The 14,878-nt window shown below is 43.8% G+C and overlaps 2 protein-coding genes across 2 annotated transcripts in view; one reads left to right on the top strand and one right to left on the bottom strand.

The window, feature by feature from the left end:
- The first annotated feature begins 548 nt into the window (after positions 1-548).
- Positions 549-12,798, top strand: dhx34 (DEAH (Asp-Glu-Ala-His) box polypeptide 34). Its single transcript, XM_069720947.1, has 17 exons — positions 549-1,393; positions 1,828-2,139; positions 2,530-2,784; positions 2,886-2,988; positions 3,276-3,493; positions 3,603-3,777; positions 3,913-4,106; positions 4,205-4,306; positions 4,420-4,686; positions 5,293-5,460; positions 5,584-5,686; positions 6,314-6,420; positions 7,340-7,606; positions 8,063-8,254; positions 8,574-8,718; positions 8,852-9,056; positions 12,468-12,798. The coding sequence occupies exons 1-16, from the start codon at positions 686-688 to the stop codon at positions 8,992-8,994; spliced, it is 3,459 nt and encodes a 1,152-aa protein (XP_069577048.1). The 5' UTR covers positions 549-685; the 3' UTR covers positions 8,995-9,056; positions 12,468-12,798.
- A 439-nt stretch (positions 12,799-13,237) lies between these two features.
- spred3 (sprouty related EVH1 domain containing 3) overlaps positions 13,238-14,878 on the bottom strand; it is a 4,935-nt gene continuing 3,294 nt past the window's right edge. The window contains exon 6 of the mRNA XM_069720948.1: positions 13,238-14,317. Within this exon, the coding sequence (XP_069577049.1) occupies positions 13,244-14,317 (1,074 nt within the window). The 3' untranslated portion in view covers positions 13,238-13,243. The remainder of the gene's footprint in view (positions 14,318-14,878) is intronic.

Raw genomic sequence — 14,878 nt, 5'->3', positions numbered from 1 at the left:
TTTGCCAATGGGAGAGGATGTCCTGTAAAAATAATTCAGCTCTGCAGGACATACAGGTGATTGATTGCAATTAATGTCAGTTTGGAATGTGAAATGGCCAAAAAAAAAGAAAAGTATTTGTTATTATAAGCGAAGCCCACTTTAATCAATCATTGCCAAATTGTAGGCATCAACTGAGACGTGACCCTCGATCATGTGACACGAATTTCGTACGAATCCGTGTAGCGGGTAAAGACTTATAAACCTTTGGTATTTGTAGCGCCCCCTAGGGTCCAAACATCACCGCGGAAAATAAGCGGAATAATAAAGGAACAAAGACAAGTATGACATGTCGTTCCGCACAGCTTTGCTACCTGGATCCTAATTAGATCATTTACTTCAGGAAAATAAGTAAGTTTAAGAAGAAAAGAAAAAAAAAGCGACTTAAGTGAAAGTCAGAAAAATGTACTTAAAAGTGTTTCATCCGGTGTTCCTACCCGTCCGTCAATGGTCCAGTCTTTAACGGAAGATTTTAAAGAAGGGAACGGAAGTGGTCCTGCTGTATTATTGTTCCCGCTTGTCTTTTTGTTAGTTGCGGTGATATTGATCAGGTTTTATTCACCAGTTATTCTTTTCTTACAGTCGTAACATAACAGAACCCAGTTGGGTGTTTGGAGGAGGTGAGTAACGTTACTTTGCAGTAAATATGTCCTCGGACAGGAGGAGGGACAGCCGGAGTTGGGACTGGGACAGCCCGCAGTGCCGAGCCCAGCTTGATGAGATCTTTTTCCGCAAGCACGACTACATTCAGGCCGGCAGCCCTGAGCACAAAGAGTTCTGGGCTTTCTTTGACCGCTTCCAAAGGTTTAAAACAAAGAGGGACATGTCTGGTTCTGGGGTCGGCCGAAAAGAGGACCGGGAAGAAGGGAGAGAGGGGAGGAAGACCGACGCTGGGAAGGTGGATCTTGGGCTTCCTAAAGAGTACGATGCTCGCTACCGGATCAACGTGTCTGTGTGCACCGGGGACGTGGAGGAACGCCTGGGGAAGACAGAGCAAGGGAGCCGGCAGAGACCCTCGGGACCCGGCGCCCGGGAGGTGTCCGACTGCCGCATGGCTCTCCTGCATTTCCTGGACTTCAGCCAGAGACAGAGTTTTGGCAAGCTGGCCAAGCTTCGCCGGGAGCAGAAGAACCTGCCTATCTTCCAGTACCAGGATCGGATAGTGGAGCTGGTGCGTCTTCACCCGGTGGTTGTGGTGGCAGGAGATACAGGTTGCGGAAAATCCACACAAGTGCCTCAGTATCTTCTCTCAGCTGGCTTCAGCCAGATCGCCTGCACTCAGCCTCGGCGCATCGCCTGTATATCCCTGGCAAAGAGGGTCAGCTTTGAGAGTCTCAATCAGTACGGCTCAAAGGTTTGTCATGCAACTTTTAATATAAAATTAGGAAGTCCAGCAGCATTTGACTTAACTGTGCAATTTGCTCTTTGGTCCATTAGTTGAATGACCAGAAATGAACGAGCTGTAATTTTGCTCATCGGTTGTTTTTTTGGTTGATTCAAAATTGAAAATACAAATTACATATTTGGGAGATATAGCGTCACAAACGTAAAACAAATGTCATAATTTTTTTTGTGCTGCTGCAAGTGATCGCAAAGTGAGACATTTGAACTTATTGCTTCCACTGCGGTGATGTGTAGAAAACTGTAGCCAGAAAATGTACATACGAATCAATAGAAAATGAAAAACATGATTTGTATATTTGGTCAAATATGTTCTCATAATTTGTTTGTTTTGAAACCAAAAAAAAAAAATCCTTCAAGCTGACAAAATGTGGTGCTAATTTTTAGGTGGGGTATCAGATCCGCTTCGAGACCACGCGGACCACAGCCACCAATCTGCTGTTCCTCACCGAGGGGCTGCTGCTCCGACAGATCCAGCAGGACAGGACGCTGGCTCAGTACCAGGTGGTGATTGTGGATGAGGTCCACGAGAGACACCTCCACTGCGACTTCCTTCTGGGGGTCCTGCGCTCTCTGCTGGCCGACCGCCCGGACCTGCGTCTCATCCTCATGTCAGCCACCATCAACATCAAACTCTTCTCCAACTATTTCAGCGGCGCTCCGGTGCTGCAGGTACCAGGCAGGCTGTTTCCTATTCAGGTAAGCAGAGGACAGCAATGTAAATGATCCCGATGTAAATATCCATCTCACTGTTGGGTATCGAATACGTTTTGTGACTTGAGTTTAGGAACACTGAAAGCGTCGAGTCTGTACTCCTCGAAAACAGTTCTTCTTTTTTTTTTAAGCATTCCCCAATAGACCAGTTACTATCCAATCATTTTAGAATAATAGACATTTTAAGTACTGTATTCTGATAAAAAAAAAAATTTAAAAAACGTGTGAAAATCTTCACTATATTAGTTTGATATACTCTTGGTAGCGCACTGGTTGGTCTTTTTTCAAATTTTGAAATTACATTTCAAAATGACATTTTTCTATGTATTTTCTTTTAAACTGTATTTAATTGTATCTTTTGTTTCTTGCACTTAGATTATATACCAGCCCATTCCGCCCGAAGAGCAGGCCTCACGTTCGGAGAAACTGGATCCCCGACCGTACCTGCGCATCCTGCAGGGCATCGATCAGCGTCACCCTCCGGAGGAGCGCGGTGACCTGCTCCTCTTCCTCAGCGGTGTGGCTGAGATCACCACCATCCAGGAGGCCTGTCAGATTTACGCCACACACACACGTCGCTGGATCGTCCTACCGCTGCACAGCACACTTTCCATTGCCCAGCAGGATAAGGCACAGTCAGCTTTGATTGGATAAGACTGGACATATGATAGAGTCTGAGATGTGAGAGTATTATTCATCCGTTTTTAATTTCTCTCATTTTTGTTCTTCAGGTGTTTGACATTTCTCCTCCCGGCGTAAGAAAGTGCATCATCTCTACCAATATCGCTGAGACTTCAGTAACAATAGATGGGGTGCGCTTTGTTGTTGACTCAGGTATGAAACTAGTGGTACATTTGTAGGTGGGCATTAACCTCGTAAAACATACCATTTTTTCTTTTTGTTTTATAAACCTACAATTATGCAGCCAAACTCCATTTTAAACGTAGCATGTGTGTCAAAGGCTCCAAAGATATTGAATCTGTAAAGCTGGATTTTGGAGAAAAATGGTGTTGCTATTAAATAAAATAAAAATAAAATAGTAAAACAGGTAAAAAAAATTAATATATGACTCATATGTAGAACAGCAACTATATAAATTGAATGTTTTGTCGTTTTTCTAGGAAAAGTGAAGGAAATGAGTTTTGATCCGAAGGCCAAGATGCAACGTCTTCAAGAGTTCTGGATCAGCCGAGCCAGCTCTGAGCAGAGGAAGGGTCGAGCCGGTCGTACGGGTCCAGGAGTGTGTTACCGCCTCTACGCTGAGTCTGACTACGACGCCTTCGCTCCTTATCCTGTGCCCGAAATCCACAGAGTCGCTCTGGACTCCCTCATCCTCCAGGTGGTAACATCCTGTGGATAGTCTAACACTATAGCAATTCTCCTTTAAAAATTTTAAAAAATTCTGTAGCTAAATTCTACCTTGTATTTATTCTTCTTTGTTCCTGCAGATGAAGAGCATGTCTCTAGGAGATCCACTGTCTTTTGTTTTTATTGATCCACCTCCGACTGCTAGTATCCAGACTGCAGTTACTTATCTGAAAGCGCAGGGGGCGCTTGACAGTCGTGGTGAACTGACTTCTATTGGTAGTTTGTTGGCACAGCTGCCTGTCGATGTGGTCATAGGTAAGATTCCCTTTCTTTTCATAGGATTATACAAGATTTCACAGTTATTTGGCATACACTGGTGCTTGACGGTGCTCATGTTTATCCAGCAGTAACATTTAGGTCACGTGTGTGTGTGTGTTTGTGGTCATTTAGGGAAAATGCTGGTGTTGGGTTCTTTGTTTAACCTGGTGGAGCCCGTGTTGACAGTGGCAGCAGCCCTGAGCGTTCAGTCACCTTTCCTGCGCAGCTCACAACACAACCCTGACTGTGCTACCGCCCGTCAGCCCCTGCAGAGCAGCCAGGGAGACCCCTTTACCCTGCTCAACACCTTCAATGCCTGGGTGGAGGTCAGTAAGGGAGACATCATGTGACAGTGGCTATTTGGTATAAACAGTTGGATGTAAGATGTTCCTTATTGAACACAAAACTGTTGATTTTTGAACAGGTGAAGGGAGAGAGAGGTGGTGGCTCAAGGAAGTGGTGCAGGAGGAGAGGCCTTGAGGAGCAGCGACTATATGAGATGGTCAACCTACGCAGACAGTTCAAGGCAGGCTCCTGACACAGTAGTCCACACGTGAAAAACATTTGACAGCTTTTTTTATTTATTTTTTTCACGAGTGAGCACTAATTGTCACCATGAAATTACTCTGTGTTTGATAGGAGTTGTTGAGGAGCCATGGTCTGCTGAAATCAGAGGACAGCGCTCCCTCTGCTGGTGACCGTCGGCAGCGCAGGGAGAGGCTGACGGAGAGGAGGAAGCTGCATCAGCTGAAGAGAGAACACGAGCAGCAGGAGGGGAGCAAACGTAAAGTCCTGAGGCTGAGCGAGGGCCAGGACGGAGAGTTCTCCTCCGGATCAGACACAGAGGACACAGGCAGAGGCAGGAAGGACAAGAAGGAGGGATCAGGACAGAACATGGACATACAGGTGAACTCCAGTTTGTACACAGCAGCCCTAAACCTCACTACTAACATTTAACACTTAGAAATAAATGAATATTTGTCATATATGTGTGTGTAGCAGCACTGTATAATATTTAGAAATGTATGTATAATAGTTAAAACTTTAGTGACTGCTGGGGTCACGCACAGTAATGACAGCGTTTACATTGTTTTGCATGCACACACACAAAAAAGTCACACAAGATTTGAAACCCCACCCACCCTGGTCTATTCTGTGATACACATGTGACTCAACAAGCAGAATTTTAAAACAAATTAATAGATCTGCCTCATATACCTGCATTCTTTAAAACCTGTAACCACAAATTTCAAAAATCAAAAGCTGCTTTGTGTCATATTTAACCAGATAACTGAAGCCATCTGCAGAAATACTATGAGGGTTTTGTGCTTTCTGTGCTTCTGCTGGCAGTAAACCGTTAGAAGAGAAACGTAAGGTTGACAGGATGTTATCTTTGTATAATAGTACCAAGGTTAGTCATGGTAATAGAGGTGGATCTGTTTGTGTCTTTGTGTAAGTTGGAGCTGACTGGGCTCTGAGTGATCTTTCTGTGCTGCTGCTTGTCTTCAACAGGAGGTGAAGTTCAAGTTGCGTCACAATGTGTCAGAGCTGCAGGCCGGCATCAGTCAGGACTTGTCCTCCCGCCAGCAGGCTTTGCTGAAGCTGCTTCTTTGCAGAGGCCTCTATCCTCAGCTGGCGCTGCCGGATGAACACAACTCCACCCGCAAGGACTCCGACCAGGTCCGACCTCCTCCTGCACCAACCCACCTTTATAAGTTCAAATGAGAAAAAAAAACACAGGCCATTCTTTATACTGTGATTGAAGTAAGGTGAAAAATCCTCCTTCCACTTTGTGATTTGTAGGTGTTTCACACCAAGAATAAGCAGGGAGTTGTGATCCACCCAACCAGTGTGTTCGCCAGCGACCCAGAGGTGCTACACGTGCCCGAAGACACCAGAGAAATGGGTAAAACCTCTGAAACAACTTCTTCAGAAGAGCTCTATGTCCATTTTTTTAAAAAGAAGTCATGAATTAATTATGTTTGTTAAGAAGGAGCTTTACTGGTGTGAGTGATTTCATTTTGAGGTTATAGCTCTACAGGGAAAGCCTAAATATTTAAAAAAGGCAGCAGCCAGCATAACTGAAAAAAACAAACAAATTCTCACAACAAAAAATAAAACTGATACCAATAAACATAGACTGAACATAACAACACGTGCATGCATGATCGGTATATATATAATATTTATGGCACCGTAAAATACATCGGGACATAAACCTGGGTGTTTTATTGTATCCACCATTGTGAGACATTTAACTATTCACTGCCTGAACTCTCAGTTAGATACCAACCAGAATAATGTCTTTCTGGAATTTTTTTGTTTAATTTAGGAAAGACAACATCTGTTAATTTCCACCAGCTCGTTTAAAGCATGCATTGGAAGTAAGGCACTCATAAAATGTAACTCCTATTCCTCTGTCCTTGATCCACTGATGAAAACTTTTTGTTTTCCCCCTTGTGTGTTTCTTCTTCCCACTCTTCTTACTGAACATCTCGGTCTCTCCCTCCCGGTCTGTGTTTCCTGTCCGCAGGGCCCGATAGGAAGGACAGCAGCAAACACCAGCTGCTGGCCTTCGTCACTCTGTTGGAGACCAACAAGCCTTATTTGTCCAACTGCGTGCGGGCACCTGCTCTGCAAGTTAGTACCAGATGAAGGATATTCTTACTCCCACCACAGACTGTTACACCTCTTTAAAATCCTCCCGGATGATAAAGTTCTGTATTATGTTAAAGGAATTGTGAAAACATCCAGTTTGATGTGATTACTGATTCAGAGTTGGGCGCATAGTTGATCCAGTAATTCTCACCTGTGATCCAATATCAATACCATGGTTCCAGTATTTCACTATTAGTTGTGCACTTGGAAAAAATGAACACTCCTTGAAGTAAACATCATGATTATATTTTTTTGTACTACTGCGCTGTTTGAGTACTTCAATGTTATTTAAACAGACAACACCCACAGCAGAATGCTTTATACTCATATTCACCCAGATTTTATGTTTCCAAAAGTTCTCAGCGTTCACAATGAGGACGAACAGGACAGTTCAGAATCTGCTTCACATAATTGAACATTCGTAAAATGAATTGTTGATTCTACAAAAGTCTGGATATTTGTGTTATTTTGTTTCAAATATCACAACCAGCCCACTTCCATTATTCATCAATACTGGGATTTTCAGTCTGGGACAAGGGAAGGGGACTCAATGTGAGGGTTCAGTCTCAGGTAAAGGTTTTTCTGATTATTACCTGCAGACGGTTCCTGGATGAAGGAGAGAAGGAAAGGAGAGAAATCCAGATGAATGGGTGAAAGGGTGTAGTCGAGGGAACAGAGACAGACGGTGTTGGATGGGTTAAACAGGTGTAAGTGGGCCTGCCAGGTGATTCGAGGAGTGGTCAAAGCACGGCCCTGCTCCCCGAACTTTATTCAACAAGTTGAACTTCCTGTTTGATATTCCAGCATTACTATTTTTCTTGTATCATTGCCTATTTCATACCTCATCAGTTCCCACGTGAGGCAGTGATGTTAGTTCTCTTTTCATACATTTGTTCACTAGGCTCTGCTGCTGGTTGCGAACTCCGTGGACACTAACGCCGACTGTGCGAGGCTAGTGGTGGACGGCTGGCTGGAGCTGGAGCTGAGGGAGCCGGAGGAGGCGCTGAAGGTTCTGTCCACAGCTGTCACCCTCCGGGCCGAGTGGGAGCGCCTGCTGCAAGTCCAGCTGGGACAGAAGTCGACAGCGGGAGAAGAAGTGCAGGGGGTGTCCCGCAGAGTCATGGAGAAGCTGAGCGAAGGCCTGGTCCGCTTCCTGCTCTACACTGAGGTACTGATACCGGCGGTTACAGTGTAATGCAATCCCCTCTGAATCCCTTCATCATCGAAGCCGAATAAAGAGAAATGAGGTCAAAGGGGAGATTTAAAAAAAAAAAAAAAAACATTCAAATGTTCTGTAAAATATGCCATCAATAACTAGATAAGAGAAATATGACCAAAAAAAACAATTTGTTGGGTATAAAAATCAATGCAGAAAGATGTAAAAAAGAAAAAGATGAAGAAAATCATTTAAAAATACTTATTGTTGCTTTCTTACATTACAAAACTCTGACCTAAAATAAGTCCTTATTTATTCTGTATATTGTTAATGTGAATGTATGTGTGTGTACTGTTGATTTCTACTTTCCACATATTCCCAGTGACTCGGATATCCCTTCACCTTAACAGGACTTCATTGAATAAACCTTTTCTGTACCTTCTGTGTCCTCCTCACCTTTCCTGCCAGGTCAGCTACAGCCTGCGCCGACTCGCAGCTTTCCAGAGCCAGAACCTGTACATTGGTCCTCAGTCTGAGGTTGAGTCTTCTCACTCTGAAGCTTCACATCTGAACCTGCTGTTTCCGGGAGCCGAGGTGAAGCCGGACCCCATTAAAGGAGGCCTGCGTGTCACCAACTTCTTCACCTACAACTGTCTGGCTGTGAGTTTGTCTGAAGCAGTGGCGATCCACAAAAGTGTTTTTTTTTTTTTTTTTTTTTTTTTAAAGCTTCAAAGAAATAAATGTTTAGATATTAACACATGTAGTGTGTTAATATATGAACTAAAACACACATGGCCACTTATCACTTCTGAATAAATAGTTTACAATTAGGTCAAAACATAATAAGATATGATTTTTGATAATGAAATAATTGTTAATTACTTCTAGCTGTCTTGTGTTAAAAAAAAAAGAAATGTTGTTGGATTAATATATATAATTATTGTCATTGGTTTTCGTATTTCTGCCGTATGATTGGCAGGATTCAAAGAATCTCTACAGCGAGTGTTTACGTACGTTCTGGACCTGTCCTAACTGTGGCCTCTACATGCCTCTGACTCCACTGGAGCGCATGCACCACCAAGCTTCCTGCAGGCCAGCCGGGGAGCAGCAGCAGCCAGAGGAAGGTCAGGAATTGCTTATGTTGACATTTATTATTTGGCACGTGCGCCAGCAGACACGGTCGGTATCCGACTGTATTCTTGCTCATTTTCAAAGAGAATTTGAGGCTAACTTACAGGTGCGTGTTTTGTCTTTCAGAGCCGGAGGGTGCGAAGGAAGTCTCCTCGTCAGCGACTAGTCTTACCAGAGTTTATCACTGTGACGTCTGTAATGAAGACCTGACCCTTACCTCCACTGAAATCCTCAAACATAAAAGGCAGCACATGTATTCTGCCAAGTAACGGACCCCAGCACCTGGAGGACAACAGCAAAGCACCATCTGTGTTGGTGCTGTGGATGAAAGGTGGAGTAAAGTTTTTCCTTTCGCCGCATTTGTGTCACTCTTCTTCTTCCTGTTTGCTCTTGTGAATCTGTCACTTCCCTTTAATGGTCACAAGATGTATTTGCTTTCGCCTTATGCAATTACCTGTTTCAACTCAGGACATCCACATTTGTAAAACTGTAGAATCTCACAAAACATTTTTTTTTTTTTACAAAATGTAATCCAAAGGCAAAAAAATAACATAAATCTTTGTTTATCAAAAGAACACATTTATAGACTGTTTTTAGATTCCTTAGATAGCACTATGGAATAATAATGATAGAATACAACTTTCAAACAGTGTTTGGGAAAAGGCACGGTGAGGTAATGACATGCACACGAGAGAGGGAAGAAAACACCGATTTAAAATATAGAGTGAGGGTTTAATAATGATACAAACCCACGATATGTAACACCTCAAAGCAGCACATTGGCACAAAGTCAGAAGTAAGACAGCACAGAAGATAAAAACCTGTCTCAAAAAATAAAGAATCAGAATAAATATCTCAATAAATAAATAAACAGGTAATATCTCATTAATTACTTTGAAACTAATAAATACGTACGTTTGAAAATATGCACATTGGCAGAAATTAATAACCAAAAAAGTAAAGAGTACTTAATACAGAGTTACTTCGAAATCATAAGTTATTGATTACTCAAATCAAAAGGCACATTTATCAAGATGTAAGAATGGGGGCCTGCAGTTGTGTTCGCATGACTGTCAGTACTGAACTCGAACACCATTTCTGAACCAGCAAACTGTGTGCAATGGCTTTACTAGTTCTCTATATCTGCACCATCAAGTGAACATGTGTACCTTGTATCTGTGTGTGTGTGTGTGTGTGTGTGTGTGTGTGTGTGTGTGTGTGTGTGTGTGTGTGTGTGTGTGTGTGTGTGTGTGTGTGTGTGTGTGTGTGTGTGTGTGTGTGTGTACAGGTCTATGCATTGCAGGGTTGTGGCGATTGTGTGTGTGTCGGACAAAGGGTAAATTTAGGATCAAGGAATGGCAGTCTAGTGGCCGACTGAGTTTGTGTTTCTTGCCACTGTGACAGGATGTCTTTTTCTTTTCTTTTCTTTTTTTTTTTCAAGTGGACCAACATTGTTGGCAGGCTGGCCTAGTGGTAAAGACCTTCCATAACCAAGAGGTCAAGGGTCGTGTTCTTCAGCAGTCATGTGTCCCGACTCTGAATCCTACTACCTGTTCACTCAATTTAAGTCACTTTGGATAAAAGTTCTTGGCGAAACCCAACATGTGAATAATATGGTGAAGCCTCTGAAAGGTTCATTCTGCCATTATTTAAGATCCAGCAGGTGATCGTCATGGTCATCCTATGATCAGTCAGTACTGGTTTTCTCACTAAGAATGTATATTGTTCCATCTTTAATTTTAAAAGACAAAGCCTCTGGAATTTAAATAGAAATCCTCCCACAGATTCTCCTACAATTTTAAGATATTGTCATTCTGTGATGCTCAGTGCATTTCATGAGTTATTATGTGATTTTTTTTTTTTTTCAATAATCATTGGCTATGTTGCTTTATTTTTCACATTGTTTCGGAAATATTTGAAACGCATAGAAAACTAGACGCAAGCTCGCTGCAATCAATAGTCGGTGCTTCATGAGAAGAAGAGACTAAGATTTTCAAAAAATATTGTGCGGTGACTAAAAGATCTTTTAATTTAACTATGGCCAATTATTCACTGGAAGTACTGAAAATGTACCACCAATCAGCCAAATAAACACGGAAATGCAAGGTACATCACCAGAAGCGTTTTCCCCAAAAAAAACATCCTGCAGCGAATTTATCTTTGATTTCCAGCTGTAAACCTACGAAAACCTTTTTCACACTCTATTTAGCATCTTTAGCACCTCAGCGGAAGAAAAAAAAAAACACAAAAAAAACAGTGAATGATTGTTTCTGACTCTCGTGTTAACTCCTCAGATTTCTAAGAGGCAGTGGGAAAATTTGAATGGACTATTGTTTGGGAAGAACTTAAAATAGAAGCTTTTTGACTTTATACTTCAAGCAATATTCAGCAAAACACATCTGCCACTGTGGTTGAAGAAAGACCAACCTTCATCTTCTTCAAGCTAATTCGTCTCCTTTTTTTTTATCACAGGGTCAACACACTATAGCACACACGCTTCAATGTCACACTTGTGTGCTGCTTCTTAGAAAAACAAGTTTGCATTCCTATTTATCTGTTATCCTTGATATCAAACACAATAACACATTACAGTATTCAGTTCCAACACTTTTTTTTTTTTCCATCTCTGCTTAGTTTTTCTGACGTGAGCAACTGGTATAAAAATACTCTTTCAATACTTTGTTCATTGCACTCAATTTGTTTGTTTTTTTGGTGGAGTCTCATTCAAAGGCCAAGACACACCAACAGATTGGTTAGCACGGGGGCCTGTGTTGTTTGTCTTTGGGGAGTGTACGGTCGTTGTGTACATTAGGTAGAATAGACTCGCTCAGAGGCCTCAGTTGTAAGCACCTTGACTGATTCAACAAGTACAGAGGTGGGATGTGATGTTTTCTACGATTAACATTAAAAAATACATGAGAAGATGGAAAAACTATGTGCAAAGTGAGGGTGTTTAATGTTCAACACAGATTCTCTCTTTCTTTTCTTTTTTGTTTTGGAAACACAAGTAACCTTAGGTTTGGTTACAAAGGACCAGGCGACAGAGTAGTAGAGCCACATTTAGAAAATAAAATGTTACAGGAGGAGGATTTTTTTTTGCATTTTGACAATAAATGTTGATTAAAAATGTCAAAATGTCGAGAATGAAATTAAAATTAGATTTTGTGAATAAAGTCGAAATGTTGAGCAGCAAAGGAAGCGCGAGCTCGTCTTGAGTTTTACGCCTTCGGGATCAAACAACTTGATCCATTGTCTTCTTGTGTCTTGTGATACAACATGTCCTTTTAGTATTGCCTACAGGTGTGACCACCATTAACCTTCCATCTGTCCATCTCAAAGCTGTTTCGGTCTACACGAATGTGACCACTTCCTCCAAGTTCGTGTGGTTTCTTCTTCTGAACAGACGCGATTTCCTGCACAATCTCTTTAAAGTCCTAATTATCAAACTGTGTTTATGTGCTAAAAGAGACATCATTTCCTTGTTGCTAAACGCAAGACTACACGAGGCATCTTGTGGAATCGTATGCTTCAAAAGATTGACTTTAATCTTGAAATGTAATTTCATTCTGAAAATATAATTTTGACTTTTTTCTCAAAAGCTCAATTATTATTTTATTTTTTGAATCCTTAATGTGGCCCTTATACTCCGTCGAAGGACTGTGATGAATCACATTATGACTTTTAGGTCCTCGTGGTTGTCATTGCAACTTCCCTTAACGATAATTGTCTCTGCGTTTGATAGTCTTTCTTCCACTGCGGTCTCCTGCTTCAACCAAAGGACAACCCTCGTGGGCTCAGATGCTCCTACTTTCTTGAAGACTCACTCCAAACCTCTCTCTCCTCCCATTTCCTGTCATTAGTCGAGGTTTGAGTAACATCTGAGGTAAAATTAGAGGTAAAGGGTGACATCTGTTCATCTGACTGATAAACAGGCCAACATAAAACAAATAACTTCCCCAAGATCTTATGTTTGTGAATACGTGAATGTGTGTGCCATTTGGGGATTTCTGTCATTATGTTTTACATTTAATAAAATATACCAATTAAAATTATAACAATCATATATATAAACATCTTTTGTTTTTTGAGTTTTTCTTTCTAAATTAAAAAAAAAACGGACATTTGAAACAGTGTACACATCGTTGTTGCCTCTGCCATCCTCTTCCTGTGATAAAGTCACTGACAGCTAACTCCAGATCAGCCATCCCTCAGTAAATCCACGATGAAGGCTCCAGATGACTCCCACAGAGCCTGGTCTGAGTGCAGTGCACCCTCAGCAGGCGTGGACCAGTGAGGAAGGCCCCAGGTTGAAAAGAATAAGAGCCGAAAGCAGTGGTAGGCTGTGGGGCTTTGGAAGGCCATGTCAGAGGTCTGGGTCTGCTGAGAGCACCCTTCCTAAGGGCCACCTCCTGCGTCTACAGATGCCGTCTTCTACCAAAAACCCAAACCCCTTTGGTCCATGGAACCCCTTCCACCCACCCACCCCCCCAAACCCCTCCACCCCCTCCACCCCTGGCCTCACCGGACCGCCTTGTGCTTTCCCCCACAGCAGCCACACCTCTCCCCACATCGCAGGCAGGCGTGCAAAGGCAGGTAGCAGCACATGCAGGGCACGAAGATGGACAGGGCCAGGAGGGCCAACCAGCGGGCACAGCAGAGGGGGTGCGGGTGGCCCCCCATCGAGTCATCACATGAACAAGGCTCCCAGAACTCCCCTTCAGAGTCTGACATGCAGTGGTAGAGCAGACTCTCTGCGCACCACACACAGGTCCACTGGCGCAGGCAGTGCAGGGCCGGGTCCGGGGCATCTCTGCAGCGGCCCCGCCCGTTCTCCGAAGCGCTGAAAACAGAGCGGCAGTACACACAGCGAGACGAGCATGACGACGAAGCCTGAGGGCACGGGCTGTCGTCGTCGGGCGAGATCACCCCCGGGTCGCTGCTGCTGCTGGCCCCGCCTCCTCTCTTACGAGTCCGCGACCGGGGCGCGGCCAGCGAGGTGTGGATGCAGCAGGGGGAAAGCGAGCCTTTGCCCGTCTCCTGGGGTGAGCCAGCACCTGAGGACACGCCTGACACAGCATTGGGCATGGACATACAGGTGGGCGACGACGAGGACAGACGCTGGGACGCTTTACTGTCCAGGCTCACGGTCACGTCGCAGCCCGCCGTGCCCACTCCCGCCAGCTCCTTCTCAAAGCGAACCACGCACAGCTCTGACTTGTCCGGCAGGCTCCCTCCACCGCCGCCGCCGCCACCACCTCCGCCACCACTACCACCACCACCACCACCACCACTACTACCACCACTACCACTGACGACCACACCCCCGGTCAGCCCCCCAACCATAGTCCTCGTGGCCCCCGCCCGTCTGTAGTCCTCATAACCTCGAGAGCCCCACAGGTCTTTGCAAGGGTCCACACTGTGCAGGTCTCCTTCCTCCAACAGCGAAATGGTGGGTGAGAGGGGGGACAGGGGAGAAGAGGCCGGGGGACCCACGGGAGGAGTAGGTGGAGCAGGAGGTGGGGGCGGGGGCGCCGGGGGATTCAACACAGCCGTCATTTGGGAGAGCTGGTGCTGCCCCGACCTGGTGTGGATCTGTGGAGAGGGTGTAGGATTACAGACAGTCAGGAACAGTTTGAACCGTGTCCAGTGTCGTAGTTACAGACGCTATAAAATCTCATCTCCAGGAGGTCAACGCGTGAAACACACGGTTTTACTTTTCGTGTAGAACAAACAAACTTCTCTGCTGTTGGTGGAGACAGGGGGGGAAAAAATCTAGTTGAAAATAAAGTTAAAAATTTACCTCGAGGAACGTAGCTAAGAAAACCCAGTCAGGATCACGACATTTCCGGTGACCTAGTGACCTTTAAGGAACTTCCACAGATACAAATACGAGGCCTGCTTTGACGGTAACTTGAAAGGACTAAACAGACGGTTTAGGACGAATGACTGAATTAATTTGGGTTTAACCGAGTTCAGAGGTTTATACCCGATTTGAGAGAGTTTATTTTGTCATTAATATGCAAATCCATGGTTGTACATCCAATCTTGTTCCATGGTCATTTGAGTTGAGTGGAAATAGTTGTTTTTGTTAAGAACTGAAGTCGAGTTCAAGTGAAAGGATTTAGACAATTTCGTCAATATATTTCTGTCTGA

The sequence above is a fragment of the Brachyistius frenatus genome, unplaced genomic scaffold (assembly GCF_029030835.1).
Source record: "Brachyistius frenatus isolate BFR_SWC_R1_liver_20210118 unplaced genomic scaffold, ASM2903083v1 Contig_254, whole genome shotgun sequence".
Classification (NCBI taxonomy): Eukaryota; Metazoa; Chordata; class Actinopteri; family Embiotocidae; genus Brachyistius; species Brachyistius frenatus.
The sequence above is the reverse complement of the archived record's forward strand: the minus strand, read 5'-3'. Positions and strand labels throughout refer to the sequence as shown.